This window comes from Dendrobates tinctorius, unplaced genomic scaffold (assembly GCF_039654945.1).
Source record: "Dendrobates tinctorius isolate UK_male_01 unplaced genomic scaffold, ASM3965494v1 ptg000003l, whole genome shotgun sequence".
Taxonomy (NCBI): Eukaryota; Metazoa; Chordata; class Amphibia; order Anura; family Dendrobatidae; genus Dendrobates; species Dendrobates tinctorius.
The window spans coordinates 36214619-36242503 of NW_027361671.1; the positions used below are offsets into that span (position 1 = coordinate 36214619).

Sequence of the window (27885 nt, forward strand, 5' to 3'; positions counted from 1 at the left end):
CGGGCAGGGTCCTCTCTCCTCCTGTACCAGTTATGACTTGTACTGTTTAAGATTATTGTACTTGTTTTTATGTATACCCCTCACATGTAAAGCGCCATGGAATAAATGGCGCTATAACAATAAATAATAATAATAATAATACTGTTCTTTGTTGTTTAGAATCGTAGAATCATAGAATGGTAGAGTTGGAAGGGACCTCCTGGGCCATCTGGTCCAACCCCCCCTGCTCAAAGCAGGATTCGCTAAATCATCCCAGTCAGATGTCTGTCCAGCCTCTGTTTGAAGACTTCCATTGAAGGAGAACTCACGACTTCTCGTGGCAGCCTGTTCCACTCATTGATCACTCTGTCAAAAAGTTTTTCCTCTTCGCCACGACAGCACCCACTGAGAGAGGGGATCCGCCCCCGGAACAGGAAACCTACAGAGAGATAAATGGGGCGGTCCCCCTCGCTCCCTCAGTTTGGTTTCCTGTTCCTGGAAAGGAACCCACAGAAGAGGATTCCTGGTCTGGTAGCCGCCTGCGTGCAGAATATGAGCAGCAGGGGCCCCAGGACTGGAGGCAGCATCGGGCGGAGAGGTGTGTTCCCCTCCCCCCCCCAGAGCTGGTAATGCAGGTGAGGCCGGAGGTGACAATGGTGCCAAGGCTCACTAGGGGAGAGGGACATGGCTATACCCCCCCCCCCCGGGGGGCAGGCGCATTACAAGTACCATATGGGGCATACTGGGCCGCGCGCCCCCCCCCCCCCCCCCCCGAGGCAGAAGAGCTCGAGCGACGTGCTGAGCAGTGCCACCGGGATTCATACCTGCGGCAGGGGTTAATGGAGAAGGACCCTGTGGATGGCGAAGCGCAGATGCGCGGTGAGCATCGCCGGCCGCATCACTATTCACGGTGACCGAGTGTTCCCCCAGCTGAAGCAACCCGGAAGTGGTTGAAGACTTCCGGGGTCAGGACAGGAGGCAGAGACCGCGGGACAGCGCCCGCGCATGCGCAGTAGAGAAAAAAAAAAAAAAAAGATGGTGGACGAAAAAAAAAAAAGGGAGAGGAAGAGGAGCAGCTATAGCAACGTTTCAAAAGGAAGCCGCAGACACAGCGCTACTGCGCAGTCATGTCGTCGTTAGATGACCCAGCTTCGCTCCCGTTAGGTCAGCCAGTGGAATCCCCACATGGCAGTAGACAGAGCAGTGCTACAAGGAGAAGCAGTAGCACCAGGAAAAGTGGCAGCTCCAGGAAGGAATTTAGTGGACCTTCCAGGCAAGATGAGCCCTTAGAGAAGAAACGCAAGGAGAAAAAGTCGTCCCATGCCTCGCCTCAGCCTGGGTCGTGGACACCGCAGCCGGTAGCTTACTGACGAAACTCACGGGTGAGTGTTTTTTGGTCAGAATAAATGATTGATGGCCTTCTCTTTCTGGTCCATACCCCTTTAGGCTAAAAGAACGGAGAAGGCGAAACATAGAGAGTGTGCCTTATGTTCTCAGCCCCTCCCAGACGGCCACCCTAAGAGATTATGCCAATCCTGTATTGAAGAGGCCTTACAGGAGGAATCCTCACGGAAAAAGGAGGATATCCGGGCAATGATAAGAGAGGAGCTACGGGCCTTAGGCGGTTCCAGTAGCTTGGGGGGTCACTTCTCAGTGAGAGAAATATGTTCGCCAAGAGGAGAAGTTTCGCTGGCATCAAAGTCGCCGTCAGAAACTGGGGATCTAGATTCCGATAAGTCCCAGGAATACCTGTCCTCAGAGGACGAGGACCAGACGTGTTTCCCCACGGACAGTGTCAGTAATTTAGTGAAGTCTGTCTGAAATACTATGGGGTTGCCAGAGAGTAAGGACCCCAAGACCCCTCAAGACATAATGTTTGCTGGCATCTCCCGTAGAAAACTCCGGGCATTCCCAGTGGTCCCAGCGGTAAAAGAGCTAGTGAAAAGGGAGTGGGAGAAACAAGGTCAGAGAACGTTTCTCCCCTTAACGTCAAAGCGTAAGTATCCCTTTGACGATGAGGATTTAACAGCCTGGTCAAGAGCCCCCAAGGTGGATGCGGCAGTGGCCTCTACGTCTCGTAGATCCTCCCTGCCGGTAGAGGATTCGGGAACTTTGGCTGATTCTTTGGACCGTAAAACCGATACATTCCTTAAAAGATCGTGGGAAGCGTGTACGGCAGCCTTTAAGCCCGCAATAGCAGCCACGTGCACGGCAAGATCAATGTTGGTGTGGCTGAATGACTTGGAGGACAATATTAAAAATGGAGTAGCTAGAAATAGACTCCTTTCCTCTATGCCCCTCATTAAGGGAGCAGCGGCCTTCCTCTCCGACTCCTCCGCGGACTCCCTCCGGTTATCGGCTAGAGCGGCAGGACTGCCCAATGCAGGCAGGCGGGCCTTATGGTTGAAGGGGTGGAAAGGAGACACACAAACAAAGACTAGACTGTGTGCTATACCCTGCCAGGGTAAGTACCTGTTTGGCACGGAACTGGATGAGATTTTGACAAAAGCGGGGGAGAGGAAGAAGGGTTTCCCTAACCCGTATGTTCCGTTCAACAGGAGGGCCTACAGGAAGCCGTCGTTTGGTAAAAAGAAGGACTTTAGGCCCCAGGACCGCTGGGGAAATAAAGACCCCAAGCAAAGGGGCAACCTATTCGGGAAACGTCCCTTCAGGGGAGACAGGTCCCGATAGAACCATTACATCGGTAGGTGGCAGGCTATTAAAATTCAGCCGCCAATGGGAGAAGGTGACATCAAACCCATGGGCCATAAATATCGTATCATCAGGCCTAAGATTAGAATTTGTTCGGCATCCACCGAACTCCTTCCTATTGACTTCTATGAAGTCCGGGACACAGCAGGAAGCACTGGAGATGGAGATTGCAGTACTGCTAACTAAACAGGTCCTGGTAGAGGTCCCAGGGGACGAAGTGGGAATGGGCTTTTATTCTCTATTTTTAGTCACAAAACCAGATGGCTCCTTTAGGACCATAATAAATTTAAAAAAGCTTAATACCTACCTAAAACTGAGGTCGTTTAAAATGGAGTCGATAAAGTCTGCAATAAAGCTTTTGTTCCCCAGGTGTTATATGGCAGTCTTGGACCTAAAGGACGCCTATTACCATCTCCCCATATATCGTGGGCACCAGAGGTTCCTGCGGGTAGCAGTCTGGTTCAGAGGTCGGATTCAGCATTTCCAGTTTGCGGCAATGCCATTCGGACTATCCATGGCTCCTCGGGTATTTACAAAATTGATGCTGGAGGTTATGTCGTATGTAAGGCTGAATGACACACTAGTGGTCCCTTACTTGGACGACCTACTCATAGTAGGAAAGTCTGTTTCACAGTGCGAGGCCAGAATAACTAAGATTATCTCATCCCTGAGAACACTAGGCTGGCTAATTAACTGGGAGAAGTCCAGGCTAGAACCAGTAACCTGTCAGAGGTTTCTAGGCCTGCAAGTGGACTCCGTAGCGGAGGAATGCTTTCTGCCCCACGCCAAAGTGATAGCCATAATCAATAAGATAAGGAATACTATAGAAAGACCTGTATTATCATTGAGACAGGGTATGTCCTTGCTGGGATCCTTGATATCGTGTATTCCAGCAGTGCAATGGGCCCAGTTCCACTCTAGAGAACTACAGTGGGCTATTCTGCAGGAAACAGACTGCAGGGGCGGTTGGAGGGGAAGATGTCCCTATCGCCCGAGGTGGTTGAATCCCTAAGATGGTGGTTAAATCCTTCCAATTTATCGAAGGGAGTGCAATGGTGGGTAACTCCCTCCAAAATACTCACCACGGATGCCAGCCCCTTGGGTTGGGGGGCCCATCTAGAGGAGCACATGGTACAAGGCTGGTGGCGTAATGATGAAATAGAGAACTCCTCTAATGTAAAGGAGCTAACAGCAATTTTCTATGCGATATCTCATTTTCTCCCGCAGTTAAGGGGCGCCCACGTAAGAATCCAGACAGACAATACCACCGCAGTGGCCTATATAAACCGGCAAGGAGGCACGCGGTCAGTGCCACTGATGTCTATGGCGGGAAAGATCCTGGAGATGGCCGAGGTACATCTTCTCTCCTTGTCAGCACTCCATATAAGAGGAGTAGACAACTCCCAAGCAGACTATCTCAGTCGCCAAGCCCTATATCAGGGCGAGTGGGTCCTCAGCAGGCACGTCTTCGAAATGATAGCGTCAGAATGGGGCACACCAGAGATAGACCTATTCGCGACCAGAGCCAACAGGCGCGTAAGAAAGTTTGCTTCACTCTACAGGTCAGACAACCCAGACATTCTAGATGCCCTCCAAGCACCCTGGACATTCCAGCTAGCCTATGCCTTCCCTCCAATGGTTCTATTACCAACGGTAGTCAGGAAGATAAGACAGGAGAGGGCGAGGGTCATCTTGATAGCCCCGTTTTGGCCAAAAAGACCGTGGTTTTCATGGCTGAGAGCCATGTCAGTAACTGACCCGTGGATCCTGCCGCTGCACCAGAATCTTCTCTCGCAGGGACCCTGCTACCATCCACAGGCCAAAGCCCTGCACCTAGCGGCCTGGAATTTGAAAGGGAGCTACTGAGGCAGAAAGGTTTCTCAAAGAACCTAATCAATACCCTGCTGCAAAGTAGGAAAGAATCCACAACAAAAATATATGCTAAAGTGTGGAAAAAGTTCCTGGCCTTTCACCCAGCAAAACTAGCCGGGGAAGTACCTATTACGGCCATTCTAGAGTTTCTGCAAAAAGGCCGAGAATTAAGGCTCTCGGTAAGCACTCTAAAGGTCCACGTGTCAGCCCTAGGAGCCCTATTTAACTATAACGTGGCGGCAAATAGATGGGTGACCCGTTTCATTTCAGCTTGTCAACGCTCGGAACCGGTGCATATTCCTCAGCTACCAGCATGGAACCATACTCTAGTTTAGTTTTGGATGCTTTCACTCAGGCACCATTTGAGCCCATAAGCTCGGCATCAGTGAATTGCCTCTCGTTAAAAACTGCTACGCTAGTAGCCTTAGTATCGGCTAGAAGAGTGAGTGATCTTCACGCTCTATCAGTGGACCCTCCGTTCCTATCAATAACACGAGACAGTCTGATTTTAAAGACAGACCCGTCCTACCTTCCAAAACGGGCAACTAAATTTCATAGATCTCAGGAGATATACCTACCTTCCTTCCATGAGAACCCGTCAACACAAGACGAGGTGAAATATCACACTTTAGATGTGAAAAGAGCAGTGCTAGCCTACCTAGATAGGACCAGTCCCTGGAGGCAGAGTAGGTCTCTTTTTGTCTCCTTCCAGGGTAGCAGGAAGGGGTCTGCAGTTACATCAGGCACAATATCCAGGTGGATTAGAGATGCGATCACAATGGCATATTTGGCAAAAGGAGAAGACCCTCCACTGGGGATTAAGGCGCACTCTACTAGAGCCATATCATCCTCCTGGGCCGAGAGGGCGAACGTCCCAATCGAACAAATATGTAAGGCTGCAACCTGGTCTTCTCCGTCTACCTTTTATAGTCACTATAGACTAGATTTGTCCTCTACCGAGGATCTAACCTTTGGTAGATCAGTCCTTAACACGGTGTGCCCTCCCAAGTGATTATCTCTGGAAATCTCTCAGTGGGTGCTGTCGTGGCGACGAGGAAAAACCGGATTACTTACCGGTAATACTCTTTTGTAGCGTCCACGACAGCACCCGCTCACTTCCCTCCCGTATTAATTTTGCACACATGGGTCTCCTTGGTTGTGGAGATTATGAGTTAAGTTAGATATGTGATTAAACTTAGTAAACATAAGAAGCTACATAGGGGTAAGATAGATGAATCGCCCAAACAATTTGACTAAAACATGTATGGCGGTTCCTCCGTTGTTCTCGGTAACACAAACTGAGGGAGCGAGGGGGACCGCCCCATTTATCTCTCTGTAGGTTTCCTGTTCCGGGGGCGGATCCCCTCTCTCAGTGGGTGCTGTTGTGGACTCTACAAAAGAGTATTACCGGTAAGTAATCCGTTTTTTTCTAATATCTAATCTGTCTCCTCCCATTCAGTTTCATCTCATTGCTTCTAGTCTTTCCTTGTGCAAATGAGAATAAAGTTGATCCTTCTACAATGTGACAGCCCTTTAGATATTTGTAGACAGCTATTAAGTCTCCTCTCAGTCTTCTCTTTTGCAAACTAAACATTCCCAAATCCTGCAACCTTTCCTCATAAGACAGGGTTTGCAGACCGGTCACCATTCTGGTCGCTCTTTTCTGAACTTGCTCCAGTTTGTTGATGTCTTTTTTTAAATATCTCACACTGGGAATGTCCCCTTTTATTTAAAATAAGCTCAGCAGGTAGATTCTAATACAGATCGGTGTCCGGCCCATAGTCCTGAACAGCTCATTTACATATAATAAAAACGTGGATTCTCTGGAATAGGACATCAGATTGCAGATTTCAAGGTACCATGTTATTCAGCTTCCTCTGACCTGCGTTCCCAAATAGACGGTTTAAGAGGGTTGGTCCTTCTGAGAGATTATCTTTTAAGAATCCGAATAATTTAAAAATGTTGCCTTAATGGTAAAAAAAATAATACCGTAAAAGCTTCAATAGCAAAGATACAACTGCTGTTCATAATCACTCATAGGCTAATTTTTCTTTATATCATCTATCTTATTATTTAGCAGCTATATGCCCAATCTCAAACTGTATTTAACATTTGCCTTGCAGACCTCATTTCGTAAATCAGAATAAACTGGTTTAGAGGATCATTGAGATTTTTGGAGTAAATTGAAGATTCTGGATTTCCCATATAATCCATGCCTATTTTTTTTTTATATGATTACCGTCAGTTGCCATGGATAATAAAGTTGTTTTTTTTTCCTCCAAGACAATTCATACATGATGCACCTACATTCCACACGTCCTCATCATCAAGTGCTCAATCTTAAGGTACTGTCACACTTAAGGTACTGTCACACTAAGCGATATCGCTAGCAATATCGCTATAACTTGTGACGTTATAGCGATATTGCTAGCGACATCGCTGTGTCTGATACTTACCTACAACCCGCTCCCCCGCTGGTTATCGCTGATCGCGCGAGAACGTCCTGGACCGTTTCTCGTCGTCAGCTTCCTGCTGGGGCTTCCTGTGGAGAGACGAGCGACGAGCGTGGAAGTGAGCGGGAAGACGTCAGGATCGCCTCGTCTGACAGGTAAGTAGCGACCCCCGTCCCCAGCGATGTCACTGGTGAGATCTGCCTGTGTGGCAGCTCACTAGCGACCACTTAGAGATGTACCAGCGATCCTGACCGCGTCATATCGCTGGTCGGGATCGCTGGTACATCGCTAAAAGTACTGTCACACTTAGCGATGTACCAGCGATCTGGTCATTGCAACATTAGTGCTTGTCACATCGGGAACAGTTAGCGGTGGAAGACTAGGAATGCTTAGATATAATTTAATAGACTATTAATATGGAAGAAACTTTATATTTTCAGGTCTTTTTAATTCCGTGGAAGCTAAGTTTTAAAAAATACCTCACTAGACCTTAAAAAAAAGTTCACTGCAAATAAGATAATTTGTGATCGCTTTAGTTTGCCATCTGTGTTTAAATCACTTTTTCATTCACATGATGGCTTCTTCAGATACTGTGATAAGCCATTGTATGAATGTGTTAATCGTTTTGGCAGTTTTCATTTTGGCGTGTTTAGTAACAATGTCTAGCACATGAAGGCTTTTTTTTATTGATGCCAGTAGTATACTAAATCATTTTCTTTTACTTTTTAGATGTTATAAATGCATCTGTTTATGCTATGCCTAAATTAGAGTAGACAGTAGAGATTTGCCAAGTGAATGAACAGATAATACTAAAGCCGTGACATTTTAGGTAAATGCAAAACAAACTTTGGCGCCTTGCCACATACGGTATGTACTAATAGCATGTCCGCCCATATCTGATCCAATTATGGCTTTGATTAAAAGAGGGAGGGGGTTGTAAGTGGAAGCCAGAAAACTATTCCAGCAGATAAATGAATTAGAGATGTATATCAGAGAATTTATCTGTGCTTGCCAGCATCCTGTGCCAATAGACTCTCTTGCTCAGTTTGAGGCTATTTCTGCCTGCTTGTCATACAAACGCTAGCTATGTAAATGCTTGGGTTCTTATACTTCAGCTATATGTAATGCCGCTGGAAATCAAGCGATGAACTTTACTAGAAGTATGAAATTGCTGGGTGTAAGGTCTATTTCACACATTTGACATTCATGGTCCAGCCGTGGGTCTCCTGACCCAAATTCAACTTCCTGACAGGCATATATAAGATGGTGGAGTTTGGTTCAGTAGACCCAAGGCCGGTCAGGACATCACGTCCACAATCACTCCTTGAATGTAAGGCAGAGTCCACATCATGTTTGCCCTAAGTTCATGACCATGCCGGGGCTTACATCCGAAACTGAGCAAAATGGGTTTTGGGCGCATGTGCTGAGCTAGTTATTGACAATAATGATGTAGGCAGAGTCACAGTGTGGTCTGTCATACGTCATTTTTGGCCATACATGCTTAGTGCAGGCCACAATAAGTAGTCTACAACATGTTGCTGCCAACATATCCAATATCCAAAAGAGCACAATGTTACTCTGTCTACATAAATATAGTCAGTGGCCCCATCAGCACATTCACCCGAATTCCATTTGTGGGACTTTGGATGTAAGCCTTGGCGGAGCCACTGAACGTATGATAAAACGCTATGTTGAACACTGGCCTATAACATGTAAAACTACCTTAAAATGATCAGACGTGGAACAGTTTGCTAAAATTATGCCTTTCCGTGTAGGTGATGCCTTTCTCATTGAGTTCTCTACGGTGGGCTTTGGGAAAACTTCTCAATCTGCTCTTACGCCGCCTCCAGCGAACATTTTCCTGAAGCCCACCGCAGGATGCTAAATGGGAAAGAGGACTCCGCTCACTGGTGTCGGCATCTAATGAGCGCCCAGGCTCCAAGCATTCGCTGCACTCCTGCCGCCACCGGCGGATTCCTGAATCAGCTACCCTGGCTCCTGTGACCCCGCTCCATTGCCGCTGACCCCCCGGTAAGCTCACTTCACATTATAAGACACACCCACATTTTCCTTCCAAATTTGGAGGAAAAAAGGGTATCTTAAAAATGCGGTAATCTATTTTAGCATTAGGTCATTTCTTTCACAGGAAAGGAGCTTACTCGCCGTTAAGGTTAAATTAAACTGATTTATTCTTATTTCCCTTTTATTTAGTATTTTAATGTATTTAATTTAGTATTTTAATGAACCAGTTATATATGATGAATAATTTATAATAGTTTGCAAATTGCCCTTCAAATATTTTACTATTGAGTTCTTTAATTTCTGATTTTGTGTTTTAATTTATTTACCATAACCTTAGTTTGCAAATTGCCCTTCAAATATTTTACTATTGAGTTCTTTAATTTCTGATTTTGTGTTTTAATTTATTTACCATAACCTTTTTCTGCAATTAAAGCTTAAACAGACACACAGTAATACAAGTTACTGTATTCTTGTTATTGTACAGATGTATTTTCAAGATAGGCCGTCAATGTGTGAGCATTGAGTGTTATACCGTCCTGACCCATGTCTTTCAGCAGAAAAAAGGGTTGTGGTGTTTCGGTGAACCTTTATGTCAAATTTTGTTTGAACAATTGGTTAGTTTTGGTATTCTGGAAGCTAAGAGTTATTATTACATTTATCATTTTATGAATAAAGTGCAAAAAGCATAGGGTCTTATCCAAGTATAACAAGGCAAAAGAGAGATATATGTGCTCACCTTATCGTGTTGTGTAAGACAAAACCACTAAAAAGCTTCAGAAAAAAAAAAAAGTTTCAGATGCTGCAGCTTCCAAAAAATAGTATCAAATATTTTACCGGGGCAAAGGAAGTATCCTGAACTGCTGGAGAAATGACAATCCACAATAAGATATGAAATGTTGGTTTATTGTCACACTGACTCCTTCTTCAGGACCACTACGCATAAGACTCTTCAGGACAACCACACGTAAGACTCTTCAGGACAACCACACATAAGACTCTTCAGGACAACCACACATAAGACTCTTCAGGACAACCACACATAAGACTCTTCAGGACAACCACACATAAGACTCTTCAGGACAACCATACATAAGACTGTTCAGGACAATCACACATATGACTCTTCAGGACAACCACACATAAGACTCTTCAGGACAACCACACATAAGACTCTTCAGGACAACCACACATAAGACTCTTCAGGACAACCACACATAAGACTCTTCAGGACAGCCACACATAAGACTCTTCAGGACAACCACACATAAGACTGTTCAGGACAATCACACATATGACTCTTCAGGACAACCACACATAAGACTGTTCAGGACAACCACACATAAGACTCTTCAGGACAACCACACGTAAGACTCTTCAGGACAACCACACATAAGACTCTTCAGGACAACCACACATAAGACTCTTCAGGACAACCACACATAAGACTCTTCAGGACAACCACACATAAGACTCTTCAGGACAACCATACATAAGACTGTTCAGGACAATCACACATATGACTCTTCAGGACAACCACACATAAGACTCTTCAGGACAACCACACATAAGACTCTTCAGGACAACCACACATAAGACTCTTCAGGACAGCCACACATAAGACTCTTCAGGACAGCCACACATAAGACTCTTCAGGACAGCCACACATAAGACTCTTCAGGACAACCACACATAAGACTGTTCAGGACAATCACACATATGACTCTTCAGGACAACCACACATAAGACTCTTCAGGACAGCCACACATAAGACTCTTCAGGACAACCACACATAAGACTCTTCAGGACAACTACACATAAGACTCTTCAGGACAACCACACATAAGACTCTTCAGGACAACCATACATAAGACTGTTCAGGACAATCACACATATGACTCTTCAGGACAACCACACATAAGACTCTTCAGGACAACCATACATAAGACTGTTCAGGACAATCACACATATGACTCTTCAGGACAACCACACATAAGACTCTTCAGGACAGCCACACATAAGACTCTTCAGGACAGCCACACATAAGACTCTTCAGGACAACCACACATAAGACTCTTCAGGACAACCACATATAAGACTCTTCAGGACAACCACACATAAGACTCTTCAGGACAACCACACATAAGACTGTATATGTGGTTGATCTGAAGAAGGAATCCGTGTGACTCTGAAATGCATTGACAATAAATCAACACTTCATATCCTGTCATGAATTGTCATTTGTCCAGCAGCGCAGGATACTTCCTTTGCCCTGGCCAAATATTTGTCATTTCCTGATATCAATAAGCAAATGAGCAAACATAACTAGAAAGTGTTTAAATAATAATTTTGACATTTCACAAGGGCTAATATTCCACAATTATTTACTTTTTTTAGGTAGAAATGCAAGAAAGCATACCTCTTTTAATACAGGAAAGATGTATATCTTTGTACCGTGTTAGCCAGTAGATAGAAAAATATTCAGGATTGAGAGTCCTCAGTAGTTGATACCTTTTAATGGCTAACTGAAAAGATGGTAATACATTGCAAGCTTTCGAGACTACTCAGGTCTCTTCATCAGGCTAGACGACTTCAGATTTTGTATTAGTCTAGCCTGATGAAGAGACCTGAGTAGTCTCGAAAGCTTGCAATGTGTTACCATCTTTTCAGTTAGCCATTAAAAGGTATCAACTACTGAGGACTCTCAATCCTGAATATTTTTCTACCTCTTTTAAAAAATCTCAGTGCTGCTCTCAGATTAAACTTGTATCTGAGTGGAACATTTTCCTTCAAGGCTCAGCCATTTATGCTGCAGACCTTGGTTCCTAATGCAATGATTGTAGGATACTATAATTGGGCTGCCATGTAATATAGACAGCAGAGTTGCAGCTGGTCATGTTTACCATCTTTATATTCCACTTCTTCTACTTCTACACCGTCCACTCACTGCAGACACTGCTTCATTGATACGGTGCAGTAGCTGCTGTAATTACAGGACTTATTTAGGTATCAAGTTCCCTGTCATTAAACCAGGCAGCTAGTGATTCTTTATTTAACTAAGTAATTTCAAGCAAATAACTTCTTTTCTCTCTTTTTCTCTAGCTAGAATAAGCATAAGGCCTGCAATCATTTAAGTCCCCTCTTACTCTTTAAAGCGAACCTGTCAGCATGATTTTGCAAGTTAAACTACAGGCATTGTTAGGTTGGCCCTGTTATGCTGATTAAAATTATATCTGGGGTGAAGAAATCCGTCTTGTAATTCTTGTGTTATTAGTGTTAGAAGTTTTCAGTCAATGAGATGCCCGTGCTCCATGACGGCACTGTAGTCTTATCTTGGTGCTCTTTGCCAGAAAACCAGGAAGAGACCTGCCTACAGGCCACCCTGAAGCACAAACAGTCTGTGTCTCTCTCTCTTTCTCTATGATGAGGAACATGTTTGTGCTTCAGGGTGGCCTTTGGGAAGGTCTTTCCTTGGTTTCTTTGGCCTGTAGCAGAAAGATAAGACTCTGCCTACAGTGCTGCCCTGGAGCATGATTATCTCATTAACTGAAAACGTCTAATACTGATTACACAAGAACCACAAGACTGATTTCTTCACCACAGGTATCCTTTTAATCAGTGTAAAAACACCAACATTACAGTGCTTGTAGTTTACTTAGCAAAATCCTGAAATACATGCTCACTTTAAGCGCATTTTTATTTCATTTCCAGTAAAGCACTGGAGATGAGCTTTAAAGAACATTTGTCACATTAAATAATTTTTACATTACAATTAGAGATGAGCAGATCGCTTCCCGCAACCCCGGTCATAGTCCAATTCTCTCTGGCCATGGGCAGGAGCTGCACAAATTTCCAGGTTCCCCAATCTGGTGCTTGATTTGTCAGCCTAGCGTAATGTCATCTGTGTGGCAAGCAGTGCTCAGGTGACGTCTTGCCAGCGCACCTCCTCATGAGTCGAATTTTGTAATCAGGAAGCTAAGGAAATTTGCGCAATTCCTGTTCACCACAGTCAGAGAGCACCGACGTGGACCGAGTTTGCGTGAAGTGATCCGCTCATTACAATTTAATCTCGGTATATCATCCGATTTGGAGTCACATGATTCGCCAATCAACTTTCAACCTATTTTAATATTGTAAAAATATATATATATGTGTTTTGGCACCAAATATAAATACACAGATGTTTCTATCTAGGGACTGTGGAGCTGGACCCTGCACAGACAAATCTAGCATTATGTATGCCTGGGCAAGAAACGCACCACCAACCAAGCTTCCAAAAGGTACAGAGCTGTTATGTTTCATTATTATTGACACGTGTACAGTTAAACCTTTATTCATCTTTGCAGCTACGTGCTTATTGTTTTATTGCATGTGATAAAAATGAAGCAATTTTATAGATTGTCTTGATTACTATTCCTGCTGTTTCGGGTATATAGCCATTCTGCTGACCTACGTATCTATATGTTAACAGACAATAAGACTGTGTAGTATAAACTTGCAGTCATAGAGTATTCCTTTCCTTTCTTTCTGCCCAATCTTATTTCAATTTTGCAGATGGCAGAAGAAGGAGCACATGGAAGGGAGTAACGCCTGACTGCAGGATCGATCAGACTGCACGGAGTTTGTGTGTAACAGTCTGTATGGAACCTGTGGTTGCAAAATATTTAAAGGGAACCTATCATGTGAAAAAGTGCTGTTAACCTGCATTAATCTGCAGGTTAATAGTGTTCTCACCCTCCCCCACTGCTGGGAGGAAGTTAACTTTATACCTCCTGGGAATGATCGTGTTTCAGTCACGGAGGGGTGTTGTCAGATTGGTCACCGCTCTGTGTATAAAGAGCAGCAACTGTAACCGCGCCCCCAGTACTGACTCGCATGGCATTAGGGCCTGCTGTCAGTCATTTCTGGGGGGAACGATTACAGCTGCCACTCTCTTTTCACAAATCAGTAAAAAAAATTGGTGCCGTCCCCCCCACCCCACCCCACAGACGGGGAGAACTTAACTTTATACCTCCTGGGAACGTTCGTATTTCAGTCACAAAGGGGTGGCGCCAGTTCAGTCACCGCTCTGTGTATAGAGAGCGGCAGCTGTGCAGATTAACCTCATATCTGCAGGTTAATAACGTTTTTTCAAGTGACATGTTCTCATTAATAATCTGCCTAGGTGCTTAATTTGTGTTTGACGAACTGGCGCAATAAAATTGGTTGATGTAATCTTTAAAGAAGCACTCCTTCCATCAAAGCTTTTACCCTTTTAATATATTGCAATCATCATATTACTGTGTACTCTTCTTCCCAGACTCTGCCAATCACAGCTCGATTGAGAATGATAGACTGCTAGATTATTTGCTGTTCTATGATTTGCAGCATCTGGGAGGGGTGGAAACCCCCCCCCCCCCAAAGCATAGCGTGGAAAAATGGCCAATTGAACTGCAAAGCAGAGATTTCACATGGTGCGCTCCCAATAGAAACAAATGTTAATATCTCTGCAATGGAATGGTGCATGTTCTCTTTAAGCTTACTAAACGACAGGACAAATATTACCAGCACTGAATACATTGAATGCTCAGTTAATTGAAACTGTGGTTTTAATCTCCTCTATGCATTCCTGCTTAACTGGATCAGCTGGTATTAACATTTCTGCAGAACTGGGTTTATTTTGGAAAAAAAAATTATCTTGTCTAGTGAGAATTGTGTATTCACGAAAATGTACTGTGTGCAATGTTTATAAGGGGAAGCTTTGTCAGACATTGACTGTTTTTCATTATTTGAGTCCTTCAACTGGAAAGCTGCAAAAATAGGCATTAATGGCATTTTTAAGGGGTTTTCTGTAACCTTAATTCACTTTAATATTTACTAACTGGCCTCCCTACACCACTCCTACACTCATATATGCTAACTTGGGGCATCTTCCACCAAATTGCCAGAAGATCCAATAGAAGTTTTTACAGCATTATGGCCTTTGTCAAGGCTGATTTAAAAATTTTTTAGTTTTGTTGTTTTTTTTTTTTTGGTTTTTGAATGTTGGCTTGACAAGGGCTATCGGCTGTCGAAATGTTGTTTTGTTTTTTTTTGCCTATACGTCAATGGAATAAATAACTTGACTGAGATAACATTTTTGGATGCATCTATTGGATCTTCTGGTGGTTTGGTGGAGTGTTGCCCCAAATAAGCATGGAATTGTAGAGGTGGTGCAGGGATTGAAGTACAATTCTGTGGTGTATTGGGGACATGTACTGAATGCATTTTAATGTTGAAATTGAAACTTAATTTCTAATATACTATACTTTAGATGACTTGAAGAGAGCTGAGCATGAGCGTTAAATATTAGGTCAAAGCAAATCCAGAGTGTACTGTAGGGTGCCATTGAGGAGAGGACAAAAAAAACATTTACTCCAAGGTATCCATGGTATTGAAGTCTACTGTAGGTGCTCAGTATGACATTTTGCGTGAAAAGTTTAATGGTAAAATCCCTTTAAGTTATAAAAAAAAAAAAAAAATCTATACTGGAAAAGTCTGTGGCGCATTGGATACATTGCTGTAATCTTGTTTTGAATTAGTCCTGGAATTATAAATTGAGACCCATTTGTTGGCAATCTCACGCTATTACTGTACCTCTTAGAACATTTATGTCCCTTAGTTGATGCCTGATTTGCAGTACAGAAGATTTTCCTAGTCTATGTCACACATATTTGACCCATTTGCTCAGTAGAAACACTGCAACCCTACTACTCTTCCAATTAGGTATAATGGCGAAAGAGAAGTTAAAGATTTGATATGAATGGAGGAAATGTATCTGTCATCATGAAAATGTGCGTGTAAGGGACATAAATATTCAGGACCTTCCCTATAATGAGATCCATTCCCGTTTCTGGCAAAGCTGTAGGATGAAACGTATTGAGAAAACCGCCGTGTGAAAGTGCCCTGACTGTTTGCTGAGTATCTGGGAAATTTTTTTACCTTTTTTGGAAGTTTGTTCCTTTAGTATTCTCCAAGCACAAAGACAAACCCCAACGTATAACCCATACCTACTGCAACGAATAGAACAGATGCGCATGTGCATATTTTTTATTTTTTTTTTTTTAAAGATTTATGTAGAAATTTAAGATTTATGTATCAAAAAATATTTTTTTTTTATCAGGCACATAGAAGTCTATAGAACACCACCTCAAAATGTAGAGCATAGAGCACGTTTCATGTTGTCATTAAGCAAAAAGATCTACCAAAAATGTTTTTATTTTTTGTGTCTCTATTGCCAGCTAAGGCCTGTTTCACATATCAGTCTTTTCTGTCAGTCTCAATCCGCCAAAATAGCGGAAACATGCCTTACTCTGAGTACAGAGTTTTATTTATTTACCATATTTAAAAAATGATTAAAAAGAAAAACACTTTTTTTCTAAAAACTGTGTAAACGGTTGAAGATCCCTTACAGCAGCAATGCTCCACTTGTTGGCTTATAACCATTATATTAAATGTAGCCTGTGTGAACTGATTAATTGCATTTTGCAGATTTCTCACAGCATTCATTAATATAGCATGCTTCAATTGCATCTTTCTTTGAAAAAAATAGATACATTTAAAAATAATCTGAATTGTAGCACTGGTTTGTGTCAGATCCAATCTCCATATTTTTATCTATTTTAGGGTTGATATATTGACCAATGAAATTTTTAAGGTGTGTTTAGATAAAGTGTCAATGACACACTTTGCATAATTAATAGAAAAGTTTGTTGTGAATATTGATGTGACATAGAACTGCTAAAACGAAGGATGACACTTTCTTCTGGTGTTGTCAAACTGTTTTCCTTTATATTTTACCTTTTGTAAATTCTGTTACTTACATATTTGTATGTTCTTGATTCAGATGTTGGATTCAAAGTTGGACTACATTCAGGCATTAAGTATTTTGTTCTTCAAGTTCATTATGGTGACGCCAAAGCATTCCAAGGTGAGTATGGCAAAGTTGTGATTCTAAAGCCATAAAGTGTCTGCATAACTGTACAATCCTTTCTTAGATCTCAAAGGGAATCTGTCATCAGAAAATTACAAATTGTTAAAATGTTTTTGCACTCAATAGGCTTTTCAAATACTTTTGTCAATGTTTTTTTCAACCTCACAATCTTTATTAAAAATAAAAGATTACGATGTTACGACTTTCTCACTGGACACAGGCCTTTTAGACTTTCTGTTGTTTCAGGAAATGTACATGTATGAGAACAGCAATGAACCGACTCAGACCCTTTCTGAACTGTCTAAAGAGCATGTGCTAAGGTCATTGTGAAGGGAGTGGGTGCTGTGACAGCACCTATTGTGATTGGTGGATCCTGTGGTATCAGCTGTGTATAGAGGTGTTACTTGTCATTGTAATCCTACCTCTGATCATAAAGTGTCCCACACTTTGATGGTCTTCTGTTTTGAAGGGGGGCCTCAAACTGTCCTGGAACTGGGACCCTAACTATCCTTGTCCCGCGGGTACTCTTGAAAGTAGAGAGGCCCGAGTCTCCGACCTTACTATGCTCCTGTTAAACCCTGATGTGTCCCCTCTCCCACCCCATGAGGCATGGGACAGAAATGTAAGGTTAACAAGACACAGACAAAACAGGGATAGCACAAAACCTCTATCATACAAAAGCACTAACCAACAATAGGGAGGAGGATAGGGACAGGGAGGAATAAACTAAATGGGGACAGGGACCAGGAGATAAACACACGTGCTACAGCAAACTACAGAACACTACTACAACTCTTCTCTACCACTTCACTTTAGCACATAGGAAGACAAATCTTTCACCGGCAGGGACAAGGTCTGACCATTTTTTTCTGACCAGCATAGAAAGAGTCGTTAACCTCTTCAGCACCAGAGGAAGCTAAATCCATTTAATATGGAACACAAATCACGTCCATTTCTAAAGAAGACCTGCGATTCATTACCCATCGTGACCATCTAACTCCAGGTCTTCCAGGGGGACGTGATACTCTTGTGGCATAAGGAAACTGCTGTAAACTCTTCATGAAGGAGAAATTATGAGTCTAAAGCTACCATACACTTTAGATGGTTTGGCCAATCTTTCAGCCAGCAGCTTTCTATCTTCACCTCTCTATACAAAGGAGCACACACTGTGCTGAGCGCTCCTGTGTTTTTATGAGAGAGCTGCCACCAAATATTTCTGATGGTGGCTTATCTCTTAGAGAACAAAAAGGATTGCAGTCTGAAACTGGACATGCCAGCTCTTTCTGTTCTCCAACATCTCTTTGTAGAAAACCTTGTAGCCCCCATACATATTACTCTGGCAGCCAATGTAGGCGGATTCTGCCATAGTTTGCCTAAGGTGTATGTACTGTAATATGAAAAGAAAAAAATATATATATATTTTTTAAAATACATGAAAGTGATTCAAACAATAAGTCATTTTTTAAGATATTCCCTTTAAGCAGTCTTGGCAATCAGCCGATATTACTGCTATGAAAAAAGTATTTTTACATGAAACTCTTTCAAATATTTTTCGCGTTGTCTCCATTCTGGCTTTTAAGGCCCCCACACACATTAAAGTCCGCTAGAGCCACCAATTTTGTTGGCATCTGCCAGCTACATGTAGGGGGCGCAGTTACAGCCGATGCTCTGTATTCTTAGAGCGGTGACTGAATCCGCGCCGCCCCGTGACTGAAACCCGAACGCTTCCGGGGAGAATAAAGTTGATTTTCTCCCTGCAGAGTTCGGCTACGGGCAGTTGCCGGACTGGATAGTAACGCTATTAACCTGCAGATTAACCCCATATTTGCAGGTTAATAGCGTTTTTCATGTGATAGGTTAACAATAAAAAGTCCCGTATCTCTGGGACCGTGTGGTTGATTTACAAAATAAAATACCACAATATGAATACTTAGGGGAGTAGTGCGAATAAAATAGGAGCAAAAGTGTCCACTGTCTTGGTAACAGGTCCTCTTTAAGGATTGGATATCAATGGATTATCCTGGAAAATTCTTCTATGTGATTTTTCTCTCCGCAACATGCTACAGGGCAGTGAAAAAGAGCATGGTGTAAATTGTAATTATTGGTGCATAAACATCCAGTTATCCTGTTCTATATTACACTACTATTGAAATATTAGCGTCTGCTCCTAATTTGTGCTTCTAAAAATTGTAATGACCTACCGAGCTATACATCATTGCCACCATAGTAATCCACATATAATGACATAATGTCGTCTCTCTCCATACCGAAATGTAGCTGGTGACTTTATCATCATAAAATAATATAATTTCATCATAAAAAATGATTAGTTTATTAGTAAATAATATTTTATTCACTCCGACATTTTGCCGGCTGCACCTAATTACTGCATTAGAACCTTCTTTTAAATTTCCTAAAAGTAATGGTTTTGTCTTTTTAATGTGACGTATAAAAGACCATTTGATAAGGTTTAAAATGACTAGAATATTGTTAACTTGATATTAAGGCATGTCAATGACCACTTGAACTCTGTAATTGGAAATGGTTTGCTGATGTATGCCGCACGCACAAAGAACTGGAGATCAATACAAAAGCAGCTAACGTAAAGCCTTTCCATTAATTTAGAACAGTAGGTTTCATTTTTGTTTTAACTTTATTGTCTGCAGAAATACAACTTCTGAAAACCAAAATGTCAAACTTTGATATGAGCATCTGCAAAAGTAGGAAAGTCTAATATTGCATTATTAAAAAAAATAATAAAAAAAAATATCAATGCTGGTATTAGAAATTGGACATTTACTGTATATTGATGCCATTTGCAATGTTGTAATCTCAAATTACATTTTAATACATTATTTCAAATTAAGTATAGAGGAAATAAATTATACATTAAGGCTATGTGCACACGATTCGTTTTTGATGCGTTTTTGCGGCGTTTTTTTTCCGCTCGGAAATGATCCAAATACACAATGGAATACTAAAGCAAGGTTAATCAATGACAATCCTGAAGTGTTGTGCACATGATCCGGAAATTTCAGTCCTTGTTCGCAGCGTTTTATTTTCTGCAGCATGTCAATTCTATTTGCAGCGTTTTTCACCCATTGACTTCCATTGAGTCAGTCAAATCTGCAGCAAAAACACAGATGTAAAAAGATTTGCTGATTTGCTGCCAAAAATGCTGCGGATTTGTCAAAGGAAGTGATGTCAGAAGGAGGAAGAGTGTGTGGGCGGAGAATGTGTGAGTGGAGAATGTGTGTCTGTGACCCTTCCCAGGATATTAATATCCGCTCACAGCTGTCTGCCTAGCCTTTGCTGGTTCGATTTTATAGGGGGACCCCATGTCATGCAAACATCTGTGAGCTGATATTAATAGCCTGAGAACCTTTGTGGCTATTGGCTCCTTCCCAGAAATATAACATCAGCCGTCAGCTGTCGGCTTTCCCTCTGCTGGTTCTGAAAATTATGCGGTAGCCCACGCAATTTTTTTCTTTTTTTTTAAATTTTTTTTAAAAATAAACAGATATTGCGTTTCACGCAGATTTCTGACAGTTGCTGTTTTGTTACAGCATATGTAGGTTAATTATGTTAATGCTCCTACATAGGCTGGTTGGTGACTCCGTGTGTGTGTGTGTCTTTAACGCTTTATGTACCGTTTTATAAGTGAGGTTATCAGGCTGACACCTGTTCATTACTAAATCTCAGGCCTGGTAATTAATATATATATATATATATATATATATATATATATATATATATATATATATACAGTACAGACCAAAAGTTTGGACACACCTCATTCAAAGAGTTTTCTTTATTTTCATAATTATGAAAATTGTAGATTCACGCTGAAGGCATCAATACTAAGAATTAACACATGTGGAATTATATAATTAACAAAAAAGTGTGAAACAACTGAAAATATGTCTTATATTCTAGGTTCTTCAAAGTAGCCACCTTTTGCTTTGATTACTGCTTTGCATACTATTGGCATTCTCTTGATGAGCTTCAAGAAGTAGTCACCGGAAATGGTCTTCCAACAGTCTTGAAGGAGTTCCCAGAGATGCTTGGCACTTGTTGGCCCTTTTGCCTTCACTCTGCGGTCCAGCTCACCCCAAACCATCTCGATTGGGTTCAGGTCTGGTGACTGTGGAGGGCAGGTCATCTGGCGTAGCACCCCATCACTCTCCTTCTTGGTCAATTAGCTCTTACACATCCTAGAGGTGTGTTTGGGGTCATTGTCCTGTTGAAAAATAAATGATGGTCCAACTAAACGGATGGAATAGCATACCGCTGCAAGATGTTGTGGTAGCCATGCTGGTTCAGTATGCCTTCAATTTTGAATAAATCCCCAACAGTGTCACCAGCAAAGCACCCGCACACCATCACACCTCCTCCTCCATGCTTCACGGTGGGAACCAGGCATGTAGAGTCCATCCGTTCACCTTGTCTGCGTCGCACAAAGACACAGTGGTTGGAACCAAAGTTCTCAAATTTGGACTCATCAGACTAAAGCACAGATTTCCACTGGTCTAATGTCCATTCCTTGTGTTCTTTAGCCCAAACCAGTCTCTTCTGCTTGTTGCCTGCCCTTAGCAGTGGTTTCCTAGCAGCTATTTTACCATGAAGGCCTGCTGCACAAAGTCTCCTCTTAACAGTTCTTGTAGAGATGTGTCTTCTGCTAGAACTCTGTGTGGCGTTGACCTGGTCTCTAATCTGAGCTGCTGTTAACCTGTGATTTCTGAGGCTGGTGACGCGGTGAACTTATCCTCCGCAGCAGAGTTGACTCTTGGGTCTTCCTTTCTTGGGGCGGTCCTCATGTGGCCAGTTTTTTTGTAGCACTTCATGGTTTTTGCCACTGAACTTGGGGACACTTTCAAAGTTTTCCCAATTTTTTGGACTGACTGACCTTCATTTCTTAAAGTAATGATGGCCACTCGTTTTTCTTAACTTAGCTGCTTTTTTCTTGTCAGAATACAAATTCTAACAGTCTATTCAGTAGGACTATCAGCTGTGTATCCACCAGACTTCTGCACAACACAACTGATGGTCCCAACCCCATTTTTAAGGCAAGAAATCCCACTTATTAAACCTGACAAGGCATTTCCGGTTTTCCACGCCCTCTGCTGGCTGAATGTCACAGAGGACGCAGCAGACAGCAGCGAGCAGCATTGGAACCGGGACAGGTGAATATAGCATATACTTACCTCCCCCTGGCGCGTCTCTGCAGCCACGGTCTCCCTTCCTTCAGCGGTCACGTGGTACCGCTCATTAAAGTCATAAATATGCGCATATTCATGACTTTAATGAGCGGTACCATGTGACCGCTGTAGGAAGGAAAGAAGACCGTGGGACAAGCAGGGGGACTGCAGAGACGTGCCAGGGGGGGTCAGTATGATCTGACACCCCCGCTCCCCCGCCGACCCCCTAGCTATATGACTCACGTATATGCCGAGAGGGGGACTTTCAGCCCAAAAAAATGGGCTGAAATCTCGGCTTATACGCGAGTATATACGGTATTTATTTATTTTTTTAGTGCAGTGGGTGTGGTCCTTAAGTCTTTTCAGTGGGAGTCTTTTTGAGAACCACACCTAGTTTACGAAAAATACTACATTTGTACACTGAATAGTGGCAATATCTCCAGAAGGGAGAAGAGCAAAAGCAAAAAAACTCCAGATTCAAGTGAACTGCAGCATTTGCAATACATAAAATAAATGACACATTTATGGCAAACATGAATGGAGTGTGAGGATTGCCTGATTTTAATTGTGACACATTCCTGTATATTATGTTAACTATTGAAAATATTGAAAATATACAAAAGTAATTCCCTCTTTCTGTCTCTTATTGTAATTCTAACAGGAGAAATATGTATACAATTTTCCTGTGTCCCGGGGAACTGTCAGTTTCCCCTTCTACTAATCAGTCTTTTCCGTAAATCAGTTTGCTACTGCCAATAATCTCCAAAGAAATTGTTCCTTTTCATCAGCTTTAATATGTATGTGAACCAAATTAACACCAATGCTCTCTACAGGATTTAGACATACCGTAAGTGTTGCTTCACATACAGTTGTGGCCAAAAGTATTGACACCCCTGCAATTCTGTCAGATAATACTCAGTTTCTTCCTGAAAATGATTGCAAACACAAATTATTTGGTAGTATTATCTTCATTTAATTTGTCTTAAATGAAAAAAACACACAAGAGAATGAAGCAAAAAGCAAAACATTTATCATTTCACACAAAACTCCAAAAATGGGCCAGACAAAAGTATTGGCACCCTCAGCCTAATACTTGGTTGCACAACCTTTAGCCACTGTCTTGCTCTACGCATTTCTTCTTGTGTAGACAGGGAGGGGGGAGCAGGTGAATAAGCCCCGCCCATCGGACAGGACAGCAGCAGTTTACATACATCTGTACCGATATAATAAAGGTATTTATGCATGAAAGGTGCGGGGTCAGGGGGAAGCAAAAGTACTAAGAGAATCCTTATGTGACACACAATTGAATGATATCATTATATGATATCTCAAAGAAGGGGTGACAGATTCCCTTTAACAGTCATGCTGTCACACACGATATGAACCGTTTCTTCAGTGTCTTAAAGCTTTCTCCCAATATCCCTGTGTCTCACCTGTGAGCTATATCATCCTCTCATGATCCAGATTCAATACAAGATGACTGCTGCTGTATTTCTGGCTCCTGATTTTTTTTTTTTTTTTTACAAGCTCCAATAATCTCTCTGATTGACAGTTCTATACCATGTTAAGTGATAGCTGACGACCATTCAGTAATGCCAAAGGTCATGTGATTCTTCTGCAATAAGTAATATAGCGGTGGCCATTTTTAGTTAAGTTGCATAAAGCAAATCGCAAACTGATCACTTTCGCCGGGTTCAGCGAATTTGTAAAAATTCAGCATAAATTTAACAACGTTACATCCTTGTGCGCTCAGAGTACTAAATAGAGATATTCAGTGCATGGGAAAAAAATCAGTGAAGAGTGGCTAACCTGATTTATATACTGGGGCAGTTCCTGGTGGGTGCAATCGGTCTCTCCTAGCTATGGGTAATCACTGCATATCTAGCAGCTATATAGCACTTCTGTAAAAACTGTCTCTTTAACTTTTTACTTTACTAACTCTGCAACTTCATGACACCATCTTTTCTGTTCTCTGGTACTCAATATGAGGAATTTGCTGTAAAGGTGGTTGTAAATGTGTGTAGCCGTATGTATTGGTTTAGGGTCTGATGCTTTTTCCCACCCATTATTTTTTCTCCTTGTTAGATCTGATTTATATCCTTATTTTGGAGTTTAATTTTTTAATTATTTCTGCAATAAAAAGGCGATTTTAATGTATTCCTTAGTTTAGTGGTAATTGATTACTCCACTTTTTTGTGTCTCTGATTCATTTATGTTATGGGAGTACTTCACTATTTATTTTCTTTACTCAGGGGGGGTCTACACTAATTATCCCCGACCTACATTTATAATGTGTTTTTTGAACATTTTCCTACTGATTTATGCTTTCTACGTTGTATTCGGTACTTTCTTAGGTTAATAACTGAAAACTGTAATGCAGAATTGGCTGATTTGAACAATTGCTAGATTGGTTCGCTGTCTTTAAATCTATGTATATAAACCTTGTATGTTCATATTATTCTTTGTTCCTCTACAGTTTGGTTAATTCTTTCTATATTCACTGTCTGTAAACCGTAAGATATCTGTATATTGCATTGCACAAGGTTAGTGATGGCTCTTGTCCTTTGTCCGTACAGAAGTCAAACCACTTAAAAAAAAAAAAAAAAAAAAAATGGAATGAGCAGCGTGTTCTGTCACTTATCGACATTTCTTCATGACTGCCCCGGGCTGTAGACAACATTGCATCTCCAGATGTCACAGTCCTGCGTCACTTTTGTATATGGAATATAAATACTTAATTATGAGATTTTTTTTTTTATATTGTCAGTGACACATTGATTGTAATCCGAGTTTATCCACACTAATATCATCCTTTTGTAGAATAGGTGAGGGCGGCAGTTCCTGAAGGAACTTGTCCTGTAGTCATAGCTTCCAGTAATTATAGTCCTAGTTTTGTAATTTATATATAATAATAATAATAATAATAATACATTTTATTTTTATAGCGCCAACATATTCCGCAGCACTTTACATTTCAGAGGGGATTTGTACAGACAATAGACATTACAGCATAACAATAATCACATACAGTAGATTATAACAAATACCAAGAGGAAAGAGGGCCCTGCTCGCAAGCTTACAGTCTGAGGAAAGAGGTAGACACGGAAGGTGGGTGGTAACAGTTGCCCTGATTGTATGAACCAACCATAATGTTAAGTGTGTAACAGTACAGACACAGAGGGCTAATGGATGCATAAAGCATGTGGGAACATGATGCGGGAAATCTGGTTATGGTAAAACTTTTGGCTGTGCCACACAGGGATAGATTAGGTTAATGTGTTGAGGCGATAGGCCAGTCTGAGTAAATGCGTTTTCAGGGCACGCTTAAAATTGTGGGGATTTGGGACTAATTGTATTGACCTGGGAAGTGCATTCCAAAGAATTGGCGCGGCACGTGTAAAGTCTTGGAGACGGGAGTGGGAGTTTCTGACTATTGAGGATGCTAACCTCAGGTCATCAGCAGAACGGAGGGCGCGGGTAGGGTGGTATACTGAAACAAGGGAGGAGATGTAGGGTGGTGCTGAGCCATGGAGGGCTTTGTGGGTGAGGGTAATAAGTTTATACTGAATTCTGGAGTGGATGGGTAGCCAGTGTAATGACTGGCACAAGGTAGAGGCATCGGTGTAACGATTGGTGAGGAATATGATCCTGGCTGCAGCATTCAAGACAGATTGGAGAGGGGAGAGTTTGGTAAGAGGGAGACAGATTAGAAGAGAGTTACAATAGTCGAGGCGAGAATGAATAAGAGAAACAGTAAGAGTTTTTGCAAAAAGTAAGAAGTCAAAAGTAAGAAAAGGTCGAATTCTAGAAATGTTTTTGAGGTGCAGATGACAAGAGCGAGCCAGTGATCGAATGTGGGGGGCAAAGGAAAGCTCGGAATCAAGTATGACCCCAAGACAGCGGGCCTGTTGCTGGGGAGTAATAGTGGAACCACACACAGAAATAGCAATGTCGGGTATAGGCACATTAGTAGAGGGAGGAAACACAAGGAGTTCAGTCTTTGACAGGTTCAGTTTCAGATATAGTGAGGACATGATATTAGACACAGCGTTTAGACAATCGCCGGTGTTTTCTAGAAAGGCTGGCGTGATGTCAGGAGAAGAAGCGTATAATTGGGTGTCATCAGCATAGAGATGGTACTGGAAACCAAATCTACTGATTGTTTGACCAATAGGTGCAGTGTACAAGGAGAAGAGGAGGGGGCCTAGAACCGATCCTTGGGGGACCCCAACAGTAAGGGGAAGGTGAGAGGAGGAGGAACCGGCAAAAGATATAGTAAAGGAGCGGTCGGAGAGATAGGAGGAGAACCAGGAGAGAACGGTGTCCTTGAGGCCAATGGAACAGAGCATAGTGAGGAGGAGCTGATGATCCACAGTGTCGAATGCTGCAGAGAGATCCAAGAGAATTAGCATGGAGTAATGACCATTTGATTTAGCTGTTAACAGATCATTAGAGACTTTAGTGAGGGCAGTTTCAGTGGAGTGTAAAGAGCGGAAACCGGATTGGAGAGGGTCGAGAACAGAGTTTTCTGAGAGATAGCGGATAAGACGGGAGTGGACAAGGCGTTCCAGGAGTTTAGAGATGAAGGGAAGATTAGAGACAGGTCTATAGTTAGCGGCACAGTTTTGGTCGAGGGATGGTTTTTTAAGTAGTGGATGTATGATGGCATGCTTAAATGAGAAGGGAAAAATACCAGAAGAGAGAGAGAGGTTAAATATTTTAGTTAGGTGAGGGGTGACAGCAAGGGAAAGGGACTGGAGGAGATGTGACGGAAATGGGTCACTGGTGCAAGTAGTTGGGTGAGAAGACGCAAGGAGCCTGCTTACTTCTCCTTCTGTGACTGGTTCAAAATCATAGAGTGAGCTAGATGCAGTGGAGGAGGGAGGACAGTGCATGGTATGAGGTGATTGGGAGATAATTTCCTGTCGAATCTGGTCAATTTTTTCTTTGAAGTAATTGGCCAGATCGTCAGCTCGGAGCTCCGTGGTTGGGGCCTGTACTCTTGGATTGAGTAGAGAATGAAAAGTGTCAAAGAGACGTTTCGGGTTATTGGACAGTGAGGTGATGAGGGTGTTGAAATAGGCTTGTTTGGAGAGGTGAAGGGCAGTGTTGTATGTTCTAAGCATAAACTTAAAATGGATGAAATCTTCGTGTAGATTGGATTTTCTCCACAGACGTTCGGCGCACCTGGAGCACCGCTGCAGGAAACGTGTTTGCACCGTGTGCCAGGGTTGTCGCCGTCTGCGTTGTGATGTTCTATTTATAGGGGGTGCAAATTCATCCATGGCACTTTGAAGTGTTTCATTGTAATGCTTCAATGCAGAATCAGGACATGAAAGGGAGGAGATAGGGGCCAATGAAGACTGCAAGTTCTTCATAAGTTTCTGGGTGTTAATGGCCTGTATGTTTCTATAAGTCTGGACAGTGGGGGTGACCTAAGCAGCCTGGCAGTTCTTGATAGAGAATGAAAGAAGATTGTGGTCAGAGAGCGGGAGAGGGGAGTTTGCAAAATCATCCACTGCACAAAGCCGAGAGAAGACCAAGTCGAGGGAGTTTCCATCTTCATGCGTTGGAGAATTAGTAAGCTGCGAAAGGCCAAATGAGGAGGTTAGAGATAAAAGGTGAGTAGCAGATGGTGAGAGGGGAAGAGCAATGGGGATGTTGAAATCTCCCATGATGAGGGTAGGGATGTCACAGGAGA

At 42.4% G+C, this 27885-nt stretch overlaps 1 protein-coding gene across 5 annotated transcripts in view; it reads left to right on the top strand.

The window, feature by feature from the left end:
* Positions 1-27885, top strand: part of PAM (peptidylglycine alpha-amidating monooxygenase) — a 250259-nt gene that overhangs the window by 94476 nt on the left and 127898 nt on the right. For all 5 annotated transcript variants that reach the window (XM_073545548.1, XM_073545723.1, XM_073545901.1 and 2 more), the window contains exons 6-7: positions 13230-13315; positions 16900-16983. In XM_073545548.1, the coding sequence (XP_073401649.1) occupies positions 13230-13315; positions 16900-16983 (170 nt within the window). The remainder of the gene's footprint in view (positions 1-13229; positions 13316-16899; positions 16984-27885) is intronic.